Below are 14,270 nucleotides of genomic sequence, written 5' to 3' on the forward strand. Positions count from 1 at the left end.
ATGAAACCGTAGGACAATGTCCATTGTTTCGTACTCTCCCTTTTGAGTTGGTTCTTTATTCGTAGGCTTCCTGTATACCATTCCTTGAGGTTTAATGTTAGTTTGAAAGTATGGCCTATATGATCCTTTGTTGTGGAAGATCAGAAAGTTAAGTTGTTCATGATTCCGTAAATTTTCCAAATTGAGAAGCTTGACAAAAGTGGAAACCATATATCCAAAGGTTTGGAAGTCTGAATCTTCTGATACACAGCACTCTTCAGTGTGATAGGTTAAAACTTGAGTTCTTTGTTGCAACTACTGGCTCTATAATGTGCATTGGTGTTCTGCATGATGGTTGTAAAGTGAAGATAGATTGTAAGTTCGCTCTGCCAAACCCTGCTTCACTGCTCGCCATTTTAACCTCCCACGCTCGGATTAATCTCCAGCGCCGCCACTTCGAATCGACTCTCTTTCACGTCTCTTATTTTGTGAGTTCATGTAGGTTGTCTCCTGAATCGGTATTGTTCGTGTCCAACCGTGTCAACTTCAAGACCGCAGGATCACGCATTGTAGATGGCATCTGAGCAATCCGCCGAGTCGCTGGATTCCTTTGAGCTTTCAGACTATAGTACCGGTTGGCAACTCTAAGCACATCCTGTTTTGTGATTTGTCTCTTGAAGATTGAATCCTGTTAGCTGCTGCGGAGTTAGGAACACGGTTGAGGCGTCGAGGTTCTCAACCTTCTCAACAGAAAGCTTCCTAAAGTGGGACTTCATTTGCTATGGTTCAATCCTCATATCTCGGACTCATGCCGAGACGGATATGTGTTCGTTGATGCTACGGACCGATTGAAGTTACCATCATTTAACCTTTCTAATGCATGCCTGTGTTTGTGGGGGATGCTAGAAGAGAAGTGATATGCTATAATTTGCTGCAACCGATTCGGCCATCTTGTGACGGAGCTGATTTCACCGGCCGCTGTTCAAGCTTGTGCAAGAAATGTTGGTTTATTAGCTTTTCCGGATCACGTAGTTTCGAATATTCCCTTTTAGTAGAAGGCATAATTTCAACAGAATTCAAAAGGTTGTATTCCCACGAAGGTTTTTAAGAATGAACTGAAACTGAAAATAGAGGTTTAGTTTTTCTTGTCGGAGTTGGGATGGCGTGGCATGGATTGAGACAACGGTTGTCAAGGGTTGGCCTCGCCCAGGCCGGGCTAGAGGGCGTCGAGCCCTCGCCAGAAGCCGCCCGGGCCTCGCCCGGGCTGCGAGGGTCTAACACTTGCTAGATCCGAGGAGGGCGGCCCTTGCTAGAGGCCGTGAGGTCAAAGGCTGATGTGGAACCGCAAGCTCAACCGTGACTACATGCTTCTTTGTATGTTTGAAGAGGAACTAAGAAGGTCGACCTTGAGGCCTCCAGCGAGGTCTGCCCTTGCTCGAGTTTGGTGAGGGTTTGACCTCCCTGGCTGCCTTGGCAAGGCTCGACCCTCGCCAACGCGACGCCGAGCTCGCCAGCGATAACGAAAAAAAGTAAAAAAAAAATAAAAGAAAGAGAGAGGGAGATGGAGAGACAAAATTAAATAAATCAAATCATAAAATTTGTTATGATATTGCTAAAAAAAATTCATCTCAGCGTCAGTGGGATTAACATTCACGTGAGCGATTTCAGGAAAAAAATTAGCTGAATGGATTAAATTAGAATAAATATAAAAGATTTAAGGTTGGATTGCTATAATTTTAATAGATTTTTTTTTTGTCGAATTTTCAATAGATTTAGGATTTCGTTGTTCTTGCCCTCTTTTCAGGAAGCTCTGAAGTCTCGTGTTCGGGGACTGGAAATTCTATCTTCATCGACGGAGAATCTGCGAGAGAGAGAAGGAAGAAGAGAGGTCAGTCGAATCGAACGTGATTCTTTTTTGTTTTGATTGTACTCGCCGTTTGTCCCAGTCTAAGTCCCATGTTCAGTTCGCTCTCTAAAACCCTGCTTCGCCGCCCGCTGTTCTCGCCCACCGCTTTCAGATTAATCTCCACCGCCGCCTCGAATCCACCCTCTTTCGCCTTCTCTTATCTCGTGAATTCATGTGGGTTGTCCCCGGAATCGGCGTTGTTCGTTTCCAACCGCGTCGTCTTCGAAACCTCGGCGAGACCCGACGCGGCCATTAATGTCTTGAAGAGCCATGGTTTCTCTCAATCCCAGATTTCGGGTATCATTAGGAAGTGGCCTCGGCTGATTTTGGCGAGTCCTGAGAGGACCCTCTTGCCTAAATTGAAGTATCTGCGCTCCGTCGGCTTTTCCGGCTCTGATCTGGCTACAATGATCACTTGTGCTCCCTACGTATTGAGGAGGAGCTTAGAGAAGCACATCATCCCCAATTTCGGTAGGCTTCGGGACTTCCTTGGGGGCGATAAGTACGCGATTGTGGCTATTAGACGCAGTCCGAGAATATTGATACAAGGTTTCGAGGCTACAGTTGATCCCATTGTCAAGATTTTGAGATACAATGGAGTGCGTGAATCGAGCATTGTGTGGTTAGTTAAATGTCAGTCTAGGACGCTGATGACGTCGTACAATCGCCTTGAGGAAATTCTGGAGAAGACCAAGGGATTGGGCTTTGATGATCCTTCTATGTCAAAGTTCGCTGTGGCTATGTTAGCGGTCGTGGGGATGAGCGAATCGACGTGGGAGAGGAAACTCGATGCTTATGGCAGGTGGGGTTGGTCTAGAGATGATGCCATGAGTGCTTTTGTGAAGAGTCCTTGGTGCTTGATGTTATCCGAGGAAAAAATAATGGCAGTGATGGGATTCTTTGTCAAGGAAATGGGGTTTGAATCATCATATATTCATGGACATCCTTGGTTGATGTCCATGAGCTTAGAAAAACGGATTCGTCCCCGATGTTTGTTTTTCAAACATTTGTCGTCACATGGCTTGATGAAGACGAAGGTTGGCTTGAGTTTCCTGTTGACGATTTCGGAAGAAGATTTCCTGGACAAGTTTGTGACCCCTCATCTCGAGGAAGCTCCGGAATTGCTGGATATATATCGGGAGAAGAAGCATATGGCAATGGGGACTTTGGTTCCATGAATCTTGGCTGTTGATTCTTTCGACCTGTATTGTGTATCGATGGAGAACAGCCGCCTACCATTTTTCTGGTGCAACCATGGGACAATGTCCATTGTTTCATAATCTCCCTTAAAGTTGCTCATGTGTGCCGGTTCATTTCTTTATTTATGCAAAGTTTTCCCAAATTGAGAAACTTGAGGAAAGTGCCAAAAAGCATGAGGAAACCATAGCTCCAAAGGCTTGGGAGTCTGAAATGAATCTTCTGATACACAGCACTCTTTCAGTGTGACAGATTGAAGGTGGTTGTGCTTTGTTACAACTACTGTGACGCTGTAATATGCATTGATGTTCTGCATGGTGGTTGTAAAGCAGAGATAGATTGCAAGTTCGCTCTGGCAAACCCTGCTTCACCGCCCTCCTTTTTCACCTCCCACATTCAGATTAAACTCCAGCGCCGCCGCCTCGAATCAACCCTCTTTCACGGTCTCGTACCTCGCGAAGTCGTGTGGTTTGGTTCCTGAATGGCCGTTGTTTGTGTCCGACCATGTCAACTTCAAGACCGCGAGACCCGACTTGGTCATTGACTTCTTCAAGAACAATGGCCTTCTATCGATCCCAGATCTCAAAGATCATTAGGGAGACTTCCTCAGCTGATTGTGGCCAGTCCTGGGAGGACCCTCTTGCCCAAATTCAGTTATTTGTGCTCTCTCGGCTTTTCCAGCCATAACTAAATTGGTGCAATAAGGGATTATTTTCAGTGCCATAAGCAGGCGGTTGTTATTTTTAGCCACTCTCCGCTGTTATTGTATGCAGATTTCGAGACTATAATTCCTAATATGGGCTCAAAATATGCAAAAGATAATGGATGATTTTTTGGAAAATATCTAATCCAAATTTGGTATAGGATAAAATTAGCGAATCGGATTTATGTGGTTGCGGATCAGACTGTCCGATTTCCCATGCTATCGTAAGCATTATCTCATGGTTGAGATCCGGACGCCGACATGTGCATGTTGTCCGTAGGTACATTCACATCCTCTATTTTTAACACTACTGTAGTGGCAATAACAAATGATATCTACATCAATATCAACATCACCTTTATCCCAAACTAGCGGGGTCATAGCAAATGATATAAAAAAAAAAAATTGTACACAAATACTCATTGAATAGATACTTAACACAAACCTTATAGTATGTCCGACACCTGGACGCGTAATCTTTATGTTTTGGGTAACAATTGGAATGTTATGTCCAAAGCATTGAAGCTATGAGAAATTCTTTTTACTCAAATTTCGCCATCCTTGGAACTTGGAAGGAGTTCTTCTCTCAGACCTAGCCGCAGATGGATGTGCATTTCCTCCGGCTCCCGAAGAAAACACTTTATGGACTAGAATAAAGGGGTCTATCATCGTTAATGCCCTTTTGAGTTTACGAATTGCTTGATGATTATTCGTGGGCGAACGAGAAGCTTTTTGACCTCGCTCTTGTGAAATAAACGTTCGACAACGGAATAGGCATTTGTGCTCGATAGTTGATGCTACTTTCTTGACAAACAAAGTTGTTCATAACAAGTGAGTTGTGGCTTGCGCTATGGAACCCGCCTATGGTTTGCTCCGTACAAGGTGAACAAGGGCTCCTTAAGAAGAAGCTTTAGGCTCGCCTTTCTTGTTGAGCTCTGATCAACTATTGGATGGTCGCTTCACAGCTGCTCTTCATCTGCTGTTACATTGAGTGGGAGCTGTCCTGACGAATTCCGCGCGAAGAGCGGTCAAAGGCGCTTACGCGAGCTCAGAAGTTCTATACAAACGATAACAGCATTGAATCATACAGAACACAAGTACCATTTCATTCAAATGTTTTGCCTTTTAACTTGGGTGGGTCATAGTACAAACTCACGTCATATGCAGAATATCATCCCCACTTTCGATCAGCAGGTCATTCTTGGATTTTGTCAATTGCAACTTTTGGCCGATGATACTCTTATTGCCACTTCCAGCAAAGCAGAAGAAAAAACCCACACATAGCCTTGTCTATTAGACAGTCGGGCATATCATCAACTTCAGTGTCTGTCAGCGGCTCCAGGTCCTATTGGATTGTACCGATCTCTCGCCACATCCCACTTTTCTAACAGTATGGCTACTTAATTTCACGTTATGCGGGATGCAGATACTAGGACCATACTAGGACCGATTGGATTGACAAATGTATGCTACACATCACAGATTGGAGGTTGTTCGCCAACGCGATATGCAGGCGGATATCGACTCACATATGCATATGCATCTTCAGTTCATTTGTTGAATAGTTTCCTTGGCATATTCAACTGCGACAAAAATATTCACAAACCTGGAACCCACTGACATAAAAAATATGCACAAATACACAATGACTAATAATTCAATGTCCCTCTCCATATGATTTGCTTTTCGTTCTTTTTTCCTTCTCTTTCCCGACTATTACATGCCCCAATGCTCCCAAAACATATACAACCCCATAAATAATCAGCACTTTGGAGACAGGAAACACCATGGGAGGGTGGAATTACCACAAATCTAGAGAGAGAGAGAGAGAGAGAGAGAGAGATGAATTCTCCAATTTCTGAAGGCCATCATCTCAAGCCTAAAATAATTTTGAAAAAGCCAGCTAGCAAGAGGCTGATCCAATTTCAAGGATTGAATAAGAGTAGTTTGATCGAGTCAGCCGTGGTAAGTCTCATCGTGAAGAATGGCCGGCCATTGGAGTCTAGACATTGTGAATTCTGGATGGTTGGAACAAATCCTTTTTCCGGATAATTCCGCTTGTTGCCTTTTAACTAACCAAGTAAAAACTTGAAAACATCACCAAGTGTAACAATACCTTCCACGCACTTGCTGCCAGCCTCAACAATGACAAGTCGTCTAATACCTGTAGCAATGGCCATCTCCTTTTTAGCACAATGCAGAGTTCATATTTAGATCTTGCTGTAATGTCAGCCATGACAATTATACTTAAATTGTCCAAGAAGCAACCCAAGGTTTTCTTACTACAAAAATTAGAGAGGAGGAGAAAAGACAAAGCATAAAACTACATCTCTAGGGCACAACCCAAAACCAATCTGGCAAACATGCTGATCAATTTGGAAGCCAAATTTTCCCTTTGTCCAAAACACAGGCATGAGACAACAAGAACAGCTTATCTGCCTATGACAACTGAGGAAAACTACAACATGGGAACCATGGGCATGTTCCAACTTACTGCAGAACCCAAGTAGACCAAAACAGTAGACACTTGAGTTGAATTTTCCACAAGATGTGACATATATTGCCTTCTTCGAAAAATTCAACCAGAAAAGCATGTCCAAAAAGCACAAGCTAAGATTAGTCTTCTTATATTAGGGAGACTTGAGCACGACATGAAGCCGCTCTACACATGTCAAATGTTTTTGTGCACTAATGTGCGTTGACAAATCGATGCATATTAGTAAAGCAACGAGCAGCTCAACAGACCCATAACTCACTTCTCAACTATGTTTACAACATCGAGGGCAAGGCATATAGCATGGGTTGCCTGGGACTCGAACCCGGAACTAGTCGGATGGAGTATATAATTTCTTTGTTCAAATACATAGCAAAAATCCCTTCCCAAACCATGCTTGCATTTTTCATTGCACACGGCTCTCCATATGTATACATCGAAAACTCAATGTCTTCTCCGAAAGGACTCTTAAGGAAAATGGAAGACTCGGTCGATCAACCTAACTTAATTCTTGCTACTGTAATATTTCATAACAAAATGAATGATTTTTTTTTTTTTGGGTTATCTCTTCATTATTTAGGGTAATTTACATTCGCATGATATGACTGATAAAACACAGATACCTGGGTTTGCCAATCGCTCCATCACTTTGTGCAGTGAATCAGAGGGCAGACACATTTGACATCTTTGGCTTCTGAGATCATAAGGAGTATAGGAATCTTGTCCCAACTGCACTGCCTAATAATAGAAAAGAAGCAAGTCACTGCAGATGAATATTTTCAAACAAAAATTTTCAAGTTTGGGCAGATTCAAAGAGAAGTTCCTAAATGCATTGATAAGAGAACTTCACAATCCAACAAAAGAACTTTTCCATGTGTTCCGCTCAACATGGCAGGCAGACCGCTCAAGCTGCACTGCAAACTGAAAATAGATTCATTCCTATCCACTCAACATGGCAGGCAGAGCACTCAAGCTGTACTGCAAACTGAAAATAGATTCATTCCTACGGTGCTTCACATTTCAACAGCTGTCACACTGAATCCCACCAATAGGTATCTACTCAGTATATTCAGTGCAAGAAAACCAGCTGCAACAACCTAGTTCCTAAACATTCCATCAAAACCCTAACCTCAAGAGCTATAAAAACTGCTATTCATGAATGAAAGCAGAGTATGCAGGGGGCTTAACATGGCTCACTTTGTCCCCAGTACAAACTCTTCCAGCATGACCGAAAAATGGAATAGAGAACAGAAATCGTCATTGAAATGGGGTATAACCATCATTTGTATGCATATTCAACACTTCCTACCATGGTACAAAATAACCACGCAATCACATGTAATGAAATCCTTCATCAGATACTCTTTCCTTCAAAGAAAAACTAATTTGGTTTTATCAATGATAAACCGGACGACAGAAGAACTGAATGAAAAGATTCTCTGTTTAACAGGAAGAGACACAAATCAAGCAGCGATTAGTACTCCAACTGGCATTGCCACCTTAAGCAATGTTTAACAATCCAAAGATAACCTTAGAAGATGATCTAACTACCCAAAACTGGGCTCACACAAGGAAAATAGCCTTAGAAGACGATCAAACTACTCAAAGCCAGGGCTCACACAAGGAAAAGAAATCTTAAATGATAATCCACCCTCCTGGACAGAAAATGAACGCCATTCAATTGGAACAAGTTTCTTCCTGATAATATCATCGAAAATATACCAACTCCGAGCATACACAGGATCGGTTTATTCTTTGCTAAAAAAAAATTGACAAGCTAGTTACTTATGAGGGCTAAATAGAAGACAAACGAAAGAAGTACCTGATGTATGGTCATTTCGTTGAGATTAATGTGGGTATAAGCTTTGTCCTTTGCCAAAGCAGTGATATCACTGCCAAAGTCAAAGCAAAATGTTTTAACATAAAAGCAAAAGAGGAAACTGATTCCACTAATGTCGTTTCTCTGTATAGAAGGAAATCAGGTAGTCCTGGTGGAAAGAAATGACATACCTCCGGGAGTAAATGTCCAACAAAGAGTCATTGTCATCCACTATGGGAACTGAACTAACTTGCGCTGTCAAAGCACACAGTTACATAGCATAAGAACCAAACCAAAGTTTAAAACAAGTCATTAATATTTTGCCTCTAGAACATCCACATTACATCAGCAACCAAAACAAGTACTTATGGACGTAAAACACTTTCCCAATGGTCAGACAATAGTTTCAGCTTTTAAAAAGTTAATAACAAACAAAATACAACAAGCATGGCTTAAAGCACTCTGTGAACCTTTTACCATAGGCTGGGCTTTTCCACCTCCAAGAACCTTCCACAGGTGAAGGGAGAAAGTCTACCTCTTAGCAACAGCTTTGAATAATTAAGTAGGATGAAAGTTTCGAAAAGCATATATCACAGCGGAACTTTTTTATCATGAGAATGCAGAAAAGTATGTACCCATAACTAACCGGCAGTAGAAACCGCATACTTTCCACACTGAAACAACCATCATCCAGGGCAGTTAAACCTACTTAAAACTATGGTAATACCTTGAATTAACAAATTGAGGGCTGAACTAAGCGAATCACTAGGTCTCAACATGGCTAAAGGCCGTCCATTAGATTCGCCAATTTTTGGAATCCAAGTACCGATTGGAATTGCATATATTGGCAACTGAAGCACAGGCAACGAACTAGAACAATGTCTGAAATAACGGCAAAGACCTGCACAAAGAAACTAACAATTCCATCAGCAATCAAATGGAATTATTACTGCCATACTCACTAACAGATGTGGCTTACATTTTAGTATCCCAGAGAGAGAAGCCATATGCAGTAGCTGCGGAAATGAACCATCTTCTGAAGAGGAATGAATAACTGGAACTGATGCCACGTCATTTTGCAAAATTTTCAAAGTGACATCTTTCAAGCTATCAAATGGCCCAGCCTACACGATAAACCAATCAGAAAAGAATAATCCTATCAAACAAGAAAATACAACAAAAAAGTCGGCGAAGATGTATAAGACACAAGGTTTGAATCCATCTGAGCTGTCAGTCAAACTCACTCTACAAGCCAAATCAAAAGCTCAATGACACATGAACTCATAAGCAAGAGAAAATGTTAGTTCATGAACACCATATTGAACCAAAAATACACTCGTCCACCAACCATCAGGAAGTACCATCTATATATGCCTAACATGGTGCAAAAGAAAAACTGACAAGATAAGGATATCATATACACCGGCCACTATTTCTGGAAGAGTTCAGGCAAACTATGAAGATGGACTGCTAGTAAGTATCGCGTGCGGTTCACATCAACCTTATTTTGGTAGGAAGCAATACTCCAGCCACTATTTTTTCAGGTGTTCAGGCTAATTTTCAAGATGACCCGCTAGGAGGTTCACATGTAGTTCAATTTCATAGACATTATTTCCTCTACCTTTTCCATATGGTCCCTTCTCAAAGGGGGGGCTCTGGAAAGGCTCCATGAAATATATATGTATAAGAGCAATTTATCGCCGACCAACTTGATTTAAAAGATGCGTATCTAGGAAGAACATAATCAAATTGCAAAGAACAGCAGTCCTGACCAAGACTGATGATCCAAGATGTTAAAGGACTCACATGGACAAGAGGCCTTGAAAATGCTCTTCCATGCCCATCAATTTGTCTGTTTAAGTATGCTTTCCCCTCTTTCCATGCGGCTATTGTGTGTGTTTCAAGCTCCTCCTCTGTCAGATTTGATCCATGATTTCCAAGCTGAAAAAGGAGGACAATCTTATGGAAACCATGAAAATTGAGGCAAACTTAATCAAAAGGAAGAAAGTGAGCCAAACATGCAACAGGGGCTACCAACTTTCAACGCCCATCTAATATTTGAAACTCATTACTATCCTAAAAACTACAGGGTAGAAAGAAGATTTATTGAATCCTCTGAATGATTAATACAAATGTAATGAAACGTGGCTTGTTCAGATGATAAGAGAAAAATCTTAAGCTCGCTCTCAGGACATATAAATCTGCATAATTTTTTGGTTGGAACATTTGGAGCTGGAAGAAGAATGCTATAAAAAAAAAGAATATGCTTAGAAAAGCATATGCAAGTTGAGTGAACATCAACTTCAACTCCATTAGGTACTTACCTCTCTTAAAATCAAAATAAAATCCATCGCACTTAAAACTCCAACAAACTGTCCCCGGCGGAAGTCCCAGAGAGGAGCCGTAGGGATCCCCTGCAGACATTAAGCAAAAACAAAGAAATTCAAGATTCTTCATCTTCAACAGAAAGACAGACATGATTGACAGCATTGCATCAACAAATCATCAGAAAAAGTCTAAGCTTGAATGTTGTCATGAAAATCTAGACCAAAGTTGTCCGAAAAGCACAAATAAATTGGCTCTTTGATCCTTCAAGACATCACCAAAAACGAGCACTTTAAGAACGCTGTGAGATCTATAATCTTTAATAAAATGCCCTATTGTCTGTAGAGGATGTTTTGTCCCTATCCAAACTCTACTAACTAATGTGAGGACACCACAATTACATACCCTTAGTCAATCAGTCCAAGACACACAAACAAAAAAAAAAAAGAACAAGAAAATTGATGTGGAAAAGAATACCTGCTCGTATAGAATATGAAATGCTTGCTTCACGGGTAAATCAATGTCCAAGGCAACTACCTGTGATGAATATATATATTTGGAGAAAGTTTGACTAAGAAAGCTCAAATGGAAATTGAAGTTGCATATAACCAGAGATCAAGTGACCAAACCTTGCCTGACTCTGGAAGTAACTCATATGCAGTGTGGCTAGTCAAGAATGCAGAAACACGGTGACGAGAAACCACTAAGTCAGTGTCTGAGATCCTTGGTACAGCCTCAATTAATGCGCCATCCGTTATGCGGACCTGAGTTTTCTTTAATCAAAAAGCTAATTAGTCTACTTGTAGACCCGCTATATTAGGGGAAAAAATCCCTGTAGGCATATGTAAAAACAAGCAAAAGGAAAATTGGAGCAGCCTTTCAGCCATGAATTAAGAGATTCAGTATCAAAGAGAGAACCGGTAGTGGCCAATACTTTTGAAATTCTTAAGGGACGTCTGAAAGACATAATGCACATATCAATAGAAAAATAAATAAACACAAAGTGCAATGCACACACTCAATTTAATCATCAGATTGTTTGAATACAAGCACCTAGCTCTAAGGAAGAATCTCCATATAGAGTTTCCCCAGACACAAGATCAGCTCCTACAGCCAGTTAACTTCAATCAAATCACATAAAACAGAAGCCAGGAGGAATAACAATTGCTGTTGGTCGCAAGCTCTCACCAAACGCCGTGCATGGTCATCAACCTCCATGTTCGAAACCGGGGGGATATCTGGGCTGGGAGTCCCCGGAATATAATTAGCCTCCGCCGTCAAGAAGATAGTGTTCACTAACCCATAATCACTAGTTGCATAAGGTTGGTGTTCATCATGTCTCCATTCTCCATCAACTAAAAATTTATACTGCACCAAAGATGTGCGAGATGTTTAGTATGCTAAATTGCATCTTTGAACCATAGAGAAACGAATTATGCTGATGCAGCAAGTCCCGCATGCACCACATGTTAAATTTAAATAATCACATTCATAGGCATCGCAAACTTGACTATCTTATCATCACTCACAAGATACTAGCATAATAGAAAATGCTTCCAATAACGAGAGAAGAAAGGAAATCCACTTCTCAATCACCGCGAACTTCTTGTTAATACTAGTGGAGAGAAGTTCCCAAATCAACCTTATTCCCCTCACATTTTACACTTCTAAATCTCCCTTCAGAATATCTAAATCAGCTGCAACCAAAAGATTTGTAAGCACAAAGGAGATGTGCAAGTGGAAGTATTCACGAATCTTTCAGGTGTTCTCCTCCAGAAAATCTAAATCTCATGAATCCAACACTTCCTACAGGCATAAAAACTCCAATAATTGTTATTACATGACAACAGATCAAACTCACATGCTGAGAGCCTAACACAATGTCCACCATCAAACTTCACAAAAGTACTTCAGCTCTACACTAATCTCCGAACGAATGGTGCAGAAAATTCAGAGCATATATAAACAAGAGAGTGAAGCAATGCGTACCTTCTTCTCTTCATGTCACGAAGGTACAAACAGCCAGAATATAAACATGCATTCCAGATAACAACAAGGCGAAGCAAGCATAGTATAGCAATCTGACCTGGTGGTATCCGGGAGGTATGTTGCAAATAGCCTGAAACACTGTGGTACAACCCTCAACTGGACTCATTGGAACAAACTCAGACCATCTTCACATAATTGAAATAAGAAAAGAAACAGACAACCAATTTATCAAGTTCAGTGCAGAAACACATCATCAAGCCACTTGAAAAAATTTCTCCTCTTCAGATTCAAAATCAAAGATTTCCAGCCTTGCCTGCTAAAGGAACCGCACAGAAACACACTCGTACCGCCAGAAGGCCACACGAACCGCATTGGAATCAGAATCACCCCCGCGATTCCGCCGGACTCTCTCGCGGTGTCCATGACTGGACCCAAATTGATCTCCAATCGGCAATATATTCTCGGTTAGCACGCTCAACTCAGCAAAAGTTGGTGCCTCATATCACCTTCTCTTCACTGCAAGACGAAAAAAATCAAAACAGCTCAAAACCCCCCGAACTGCACTAGCAAGAAAATCCAGAAAGCTGAATTCCACGGTACACAAACACTTCAGCTCCCAATTCACCTCCAGAAGCGAAACACACCCACCGGCATTCTTTTTCCCCGGACCCAGAAAAAAAAAACCATCTTTAAGGGCATTCCACCCAGAGTCAATCGCGAAAACAACGAAAGGCGCCAATCTCACACAACCCACTACATCATCTCCTAGAACAGCAGCCCGCATGCGCGAGCTCGAAGCATAGAGAAAGGAAACAAACTCACCACCGCCGCAAAATCACGAGCAAGAGTGGGGGAGGGCGTGGGCCTCGTCCGCTGCGGGGAAGAAGAAGAATCCGCGAGAATGCGAGAGGGGGAACAGAAGAATCAGCAGCTCGTGAATTAATGGAAACTTCTCAAGGGATTGGACGCGCGAGCAAGAGCGAGAGCGAGCGAGAGGAAGACGTGAAGATCGAGAGAGAGAGAGAGAGAGAGAGGGAGAAAGGAAAACCCAGCTGCGACACGATCGAATCTGAATTTCGAGCCCTAAAAATGAAAGAAAGGACGAATTTTTCTTTTCTCTTTTTTTCTTCTCTTTCCTCTTCGATCGGTAAATTTTTTTTTTTTTTTGTGGGTGTGCGAAGGATGATGATTGAATAATTGTTGTTGTTGGGGATTCGTAAGCTTTTTTAAAGAGAGAAAGAGAGAGGAGAGAGAAGTATTTAACCCTAGCTTTTCTCGATTTTCCAATTTTCTTTCTCTCAAGAAAAAGGAGAATAAATAAATAAATAAATGGGGATTTTTTTTTTGTGCGTGTGGCACGCGTGTGAGCGCATACTGTGATTGGTGGAAGCTGTAAAAGAAAAAAAAGGGGAGAGAGAAAAAAAAAATGATTGTGTTTTTTGTTCTGCTTTGAGGGCCCCTCCCTTTGTCCGCCGCACGTGCGGATGCGCTTTTTGGAGATAATTGAGAAAAAGGAGAAGCGAAGAAGTCGCATTCCCTTTTTTATTTTATTTTATTTTGATCTCTTTGGAAATAATTACGGATTCCCGTTCGAAATCGTTTTATACCGTATTACATAAAATTTTATTTTTTTTCACGATCTGGTTTTATATTTACCCACGTGTTTGGTTGGTGCCGGATTGACCTCCAAAGTTCTTGCTTTCCGTCCCGGATCGTGTTTTCACCACGAGCTCGAACTCGATCGAGATTCTGGTCTCGATCCTTTTCGAGGTGAATATCATCATTTTGATTGATGCGAAAGAACATTAGGGTGTGCTTGGCAACGACTCTTGATCCGTTCGGAATTGATTTTTTTTTA

General features: G+C 41.6%; 2 protein-coding genes across 4 annotated transcripts; one reads left to right on the forward strand and one right to left on the reverse strand.

Annotated features, from left to right (window-relative positions):
• The first annotated feature begins 1,935 nt into the window (after nt 1-1,935).
• LOC115751793 lies at nt 1,936-3,063 on the forward strand. Its single transcript, XM_030689792.2, has one exon. It carries the CDS (start codon nt 1,936-1,938, stop codon nt 3,061-3,063), a length of 1,128 nt encoding a protein of 375 aa, XP_030545652.1.
• Nucleotides 3,064-5,293: 2,230 nt separating this feature from the next.
• LOC115751754 (sucrose nonfermenting 4-like protein) lies at nt 5,294-13,611 on the reverse strand. 3 transcript variants are annotated; one of them, XM_048272691.1, is made up of 15 exons: nt 13,237-13,608; nt 12,832-12,929; nt 12,726-12,795; nt 12,510-12,597; nt 11,612-11,791; nt 11,053-11,196; nt 10,901-10,960; nt 10,423-10,512; nt 9,905-10,039; nt 9,078-9,222; nt 8,826-8,999; nt 8,290-8,353; nt 8,102-8,171; nt 6,903-7,017; nt 5,294-5,949 (listed from the first exon to the last, which is right to left on the reverse strand). In XM_048272691.1, exons 2-15 carry the CDS (start codon nt 12,833-12,835, stop codon nt 5,858-5,860), a joined length of 1,431 nt encoding a protein of 476 aa, XP_048128648.1. In that variant the 5' UTR covers nt 12,836-12,929; nt 13,237-13,608; the 3' UTR covers nt 5,294-5,857. The 3 variants fall into 3 exon arrangements, with proteins under 3 accessions (XP_048128648.1, XP_030545595.1, XP_030545594.1); XM_030689735.2 differs by having other exon boundaries at nt 11,053-11,187; nt 12,726-12,929; nt 13,237-13,611; XM_030689734.2 differs by having other exon boundaries at nt 12,726-12,929; nt 13,237-13,609.
• Nucleotides 13,612-14,270: the final 659 nt, after the last annotated feature.

Source organism: Rhodamnia argentea, chromosome 1 (genome assembly GCF_020921035.1).
Source record: "Rhodamnia argentea isolate NSW1041297 chromosome 1, ASM2092103v1, whole genome shotgun sequence".
NCBI lineage: Eukaryota > Viridiplantae > Streptophyta > Magnoliopsida > Myrtales > Myrtaceae > Rhodamnia > Rhodamnia argentea.

What these genes read in the sequence shown, in the direction of transcription:
- LOC115751754 (XM_030689734.2), bottom strand. Translation starts at nt 12,835, where the DNA reads ATGGACACCGCGAGAGAGTCCGGCGGAATCGCGGGGGTGATTCTGATT. An exon ending in ATGACCATGCACGGCGTTTG is followed by an intron (nt 11,197 to 11,611) that starts GTGAGAGCTTGC and finishes TTTTGATTAAAG; the next exon opens with AAAACTCAGGTCCGCATAAC. An exon ending in TACTTCCAGAGTCAGGCAAG is followed by an intron (nt 10,961 to 11,052) that starts GTTTGGTCACTT and finishes TATTCATCACAG; the next exon opens with GTAGTTGCCTTGGACATTGA.
- LOC115751793 (XM_030689792.2), top strand. Translation starts at nt 1,936, where the DNA reads ATGTTCAGTTCGCTCTCTAAAACCCTGCTTCGCCGCCCGCTGTTCTCG.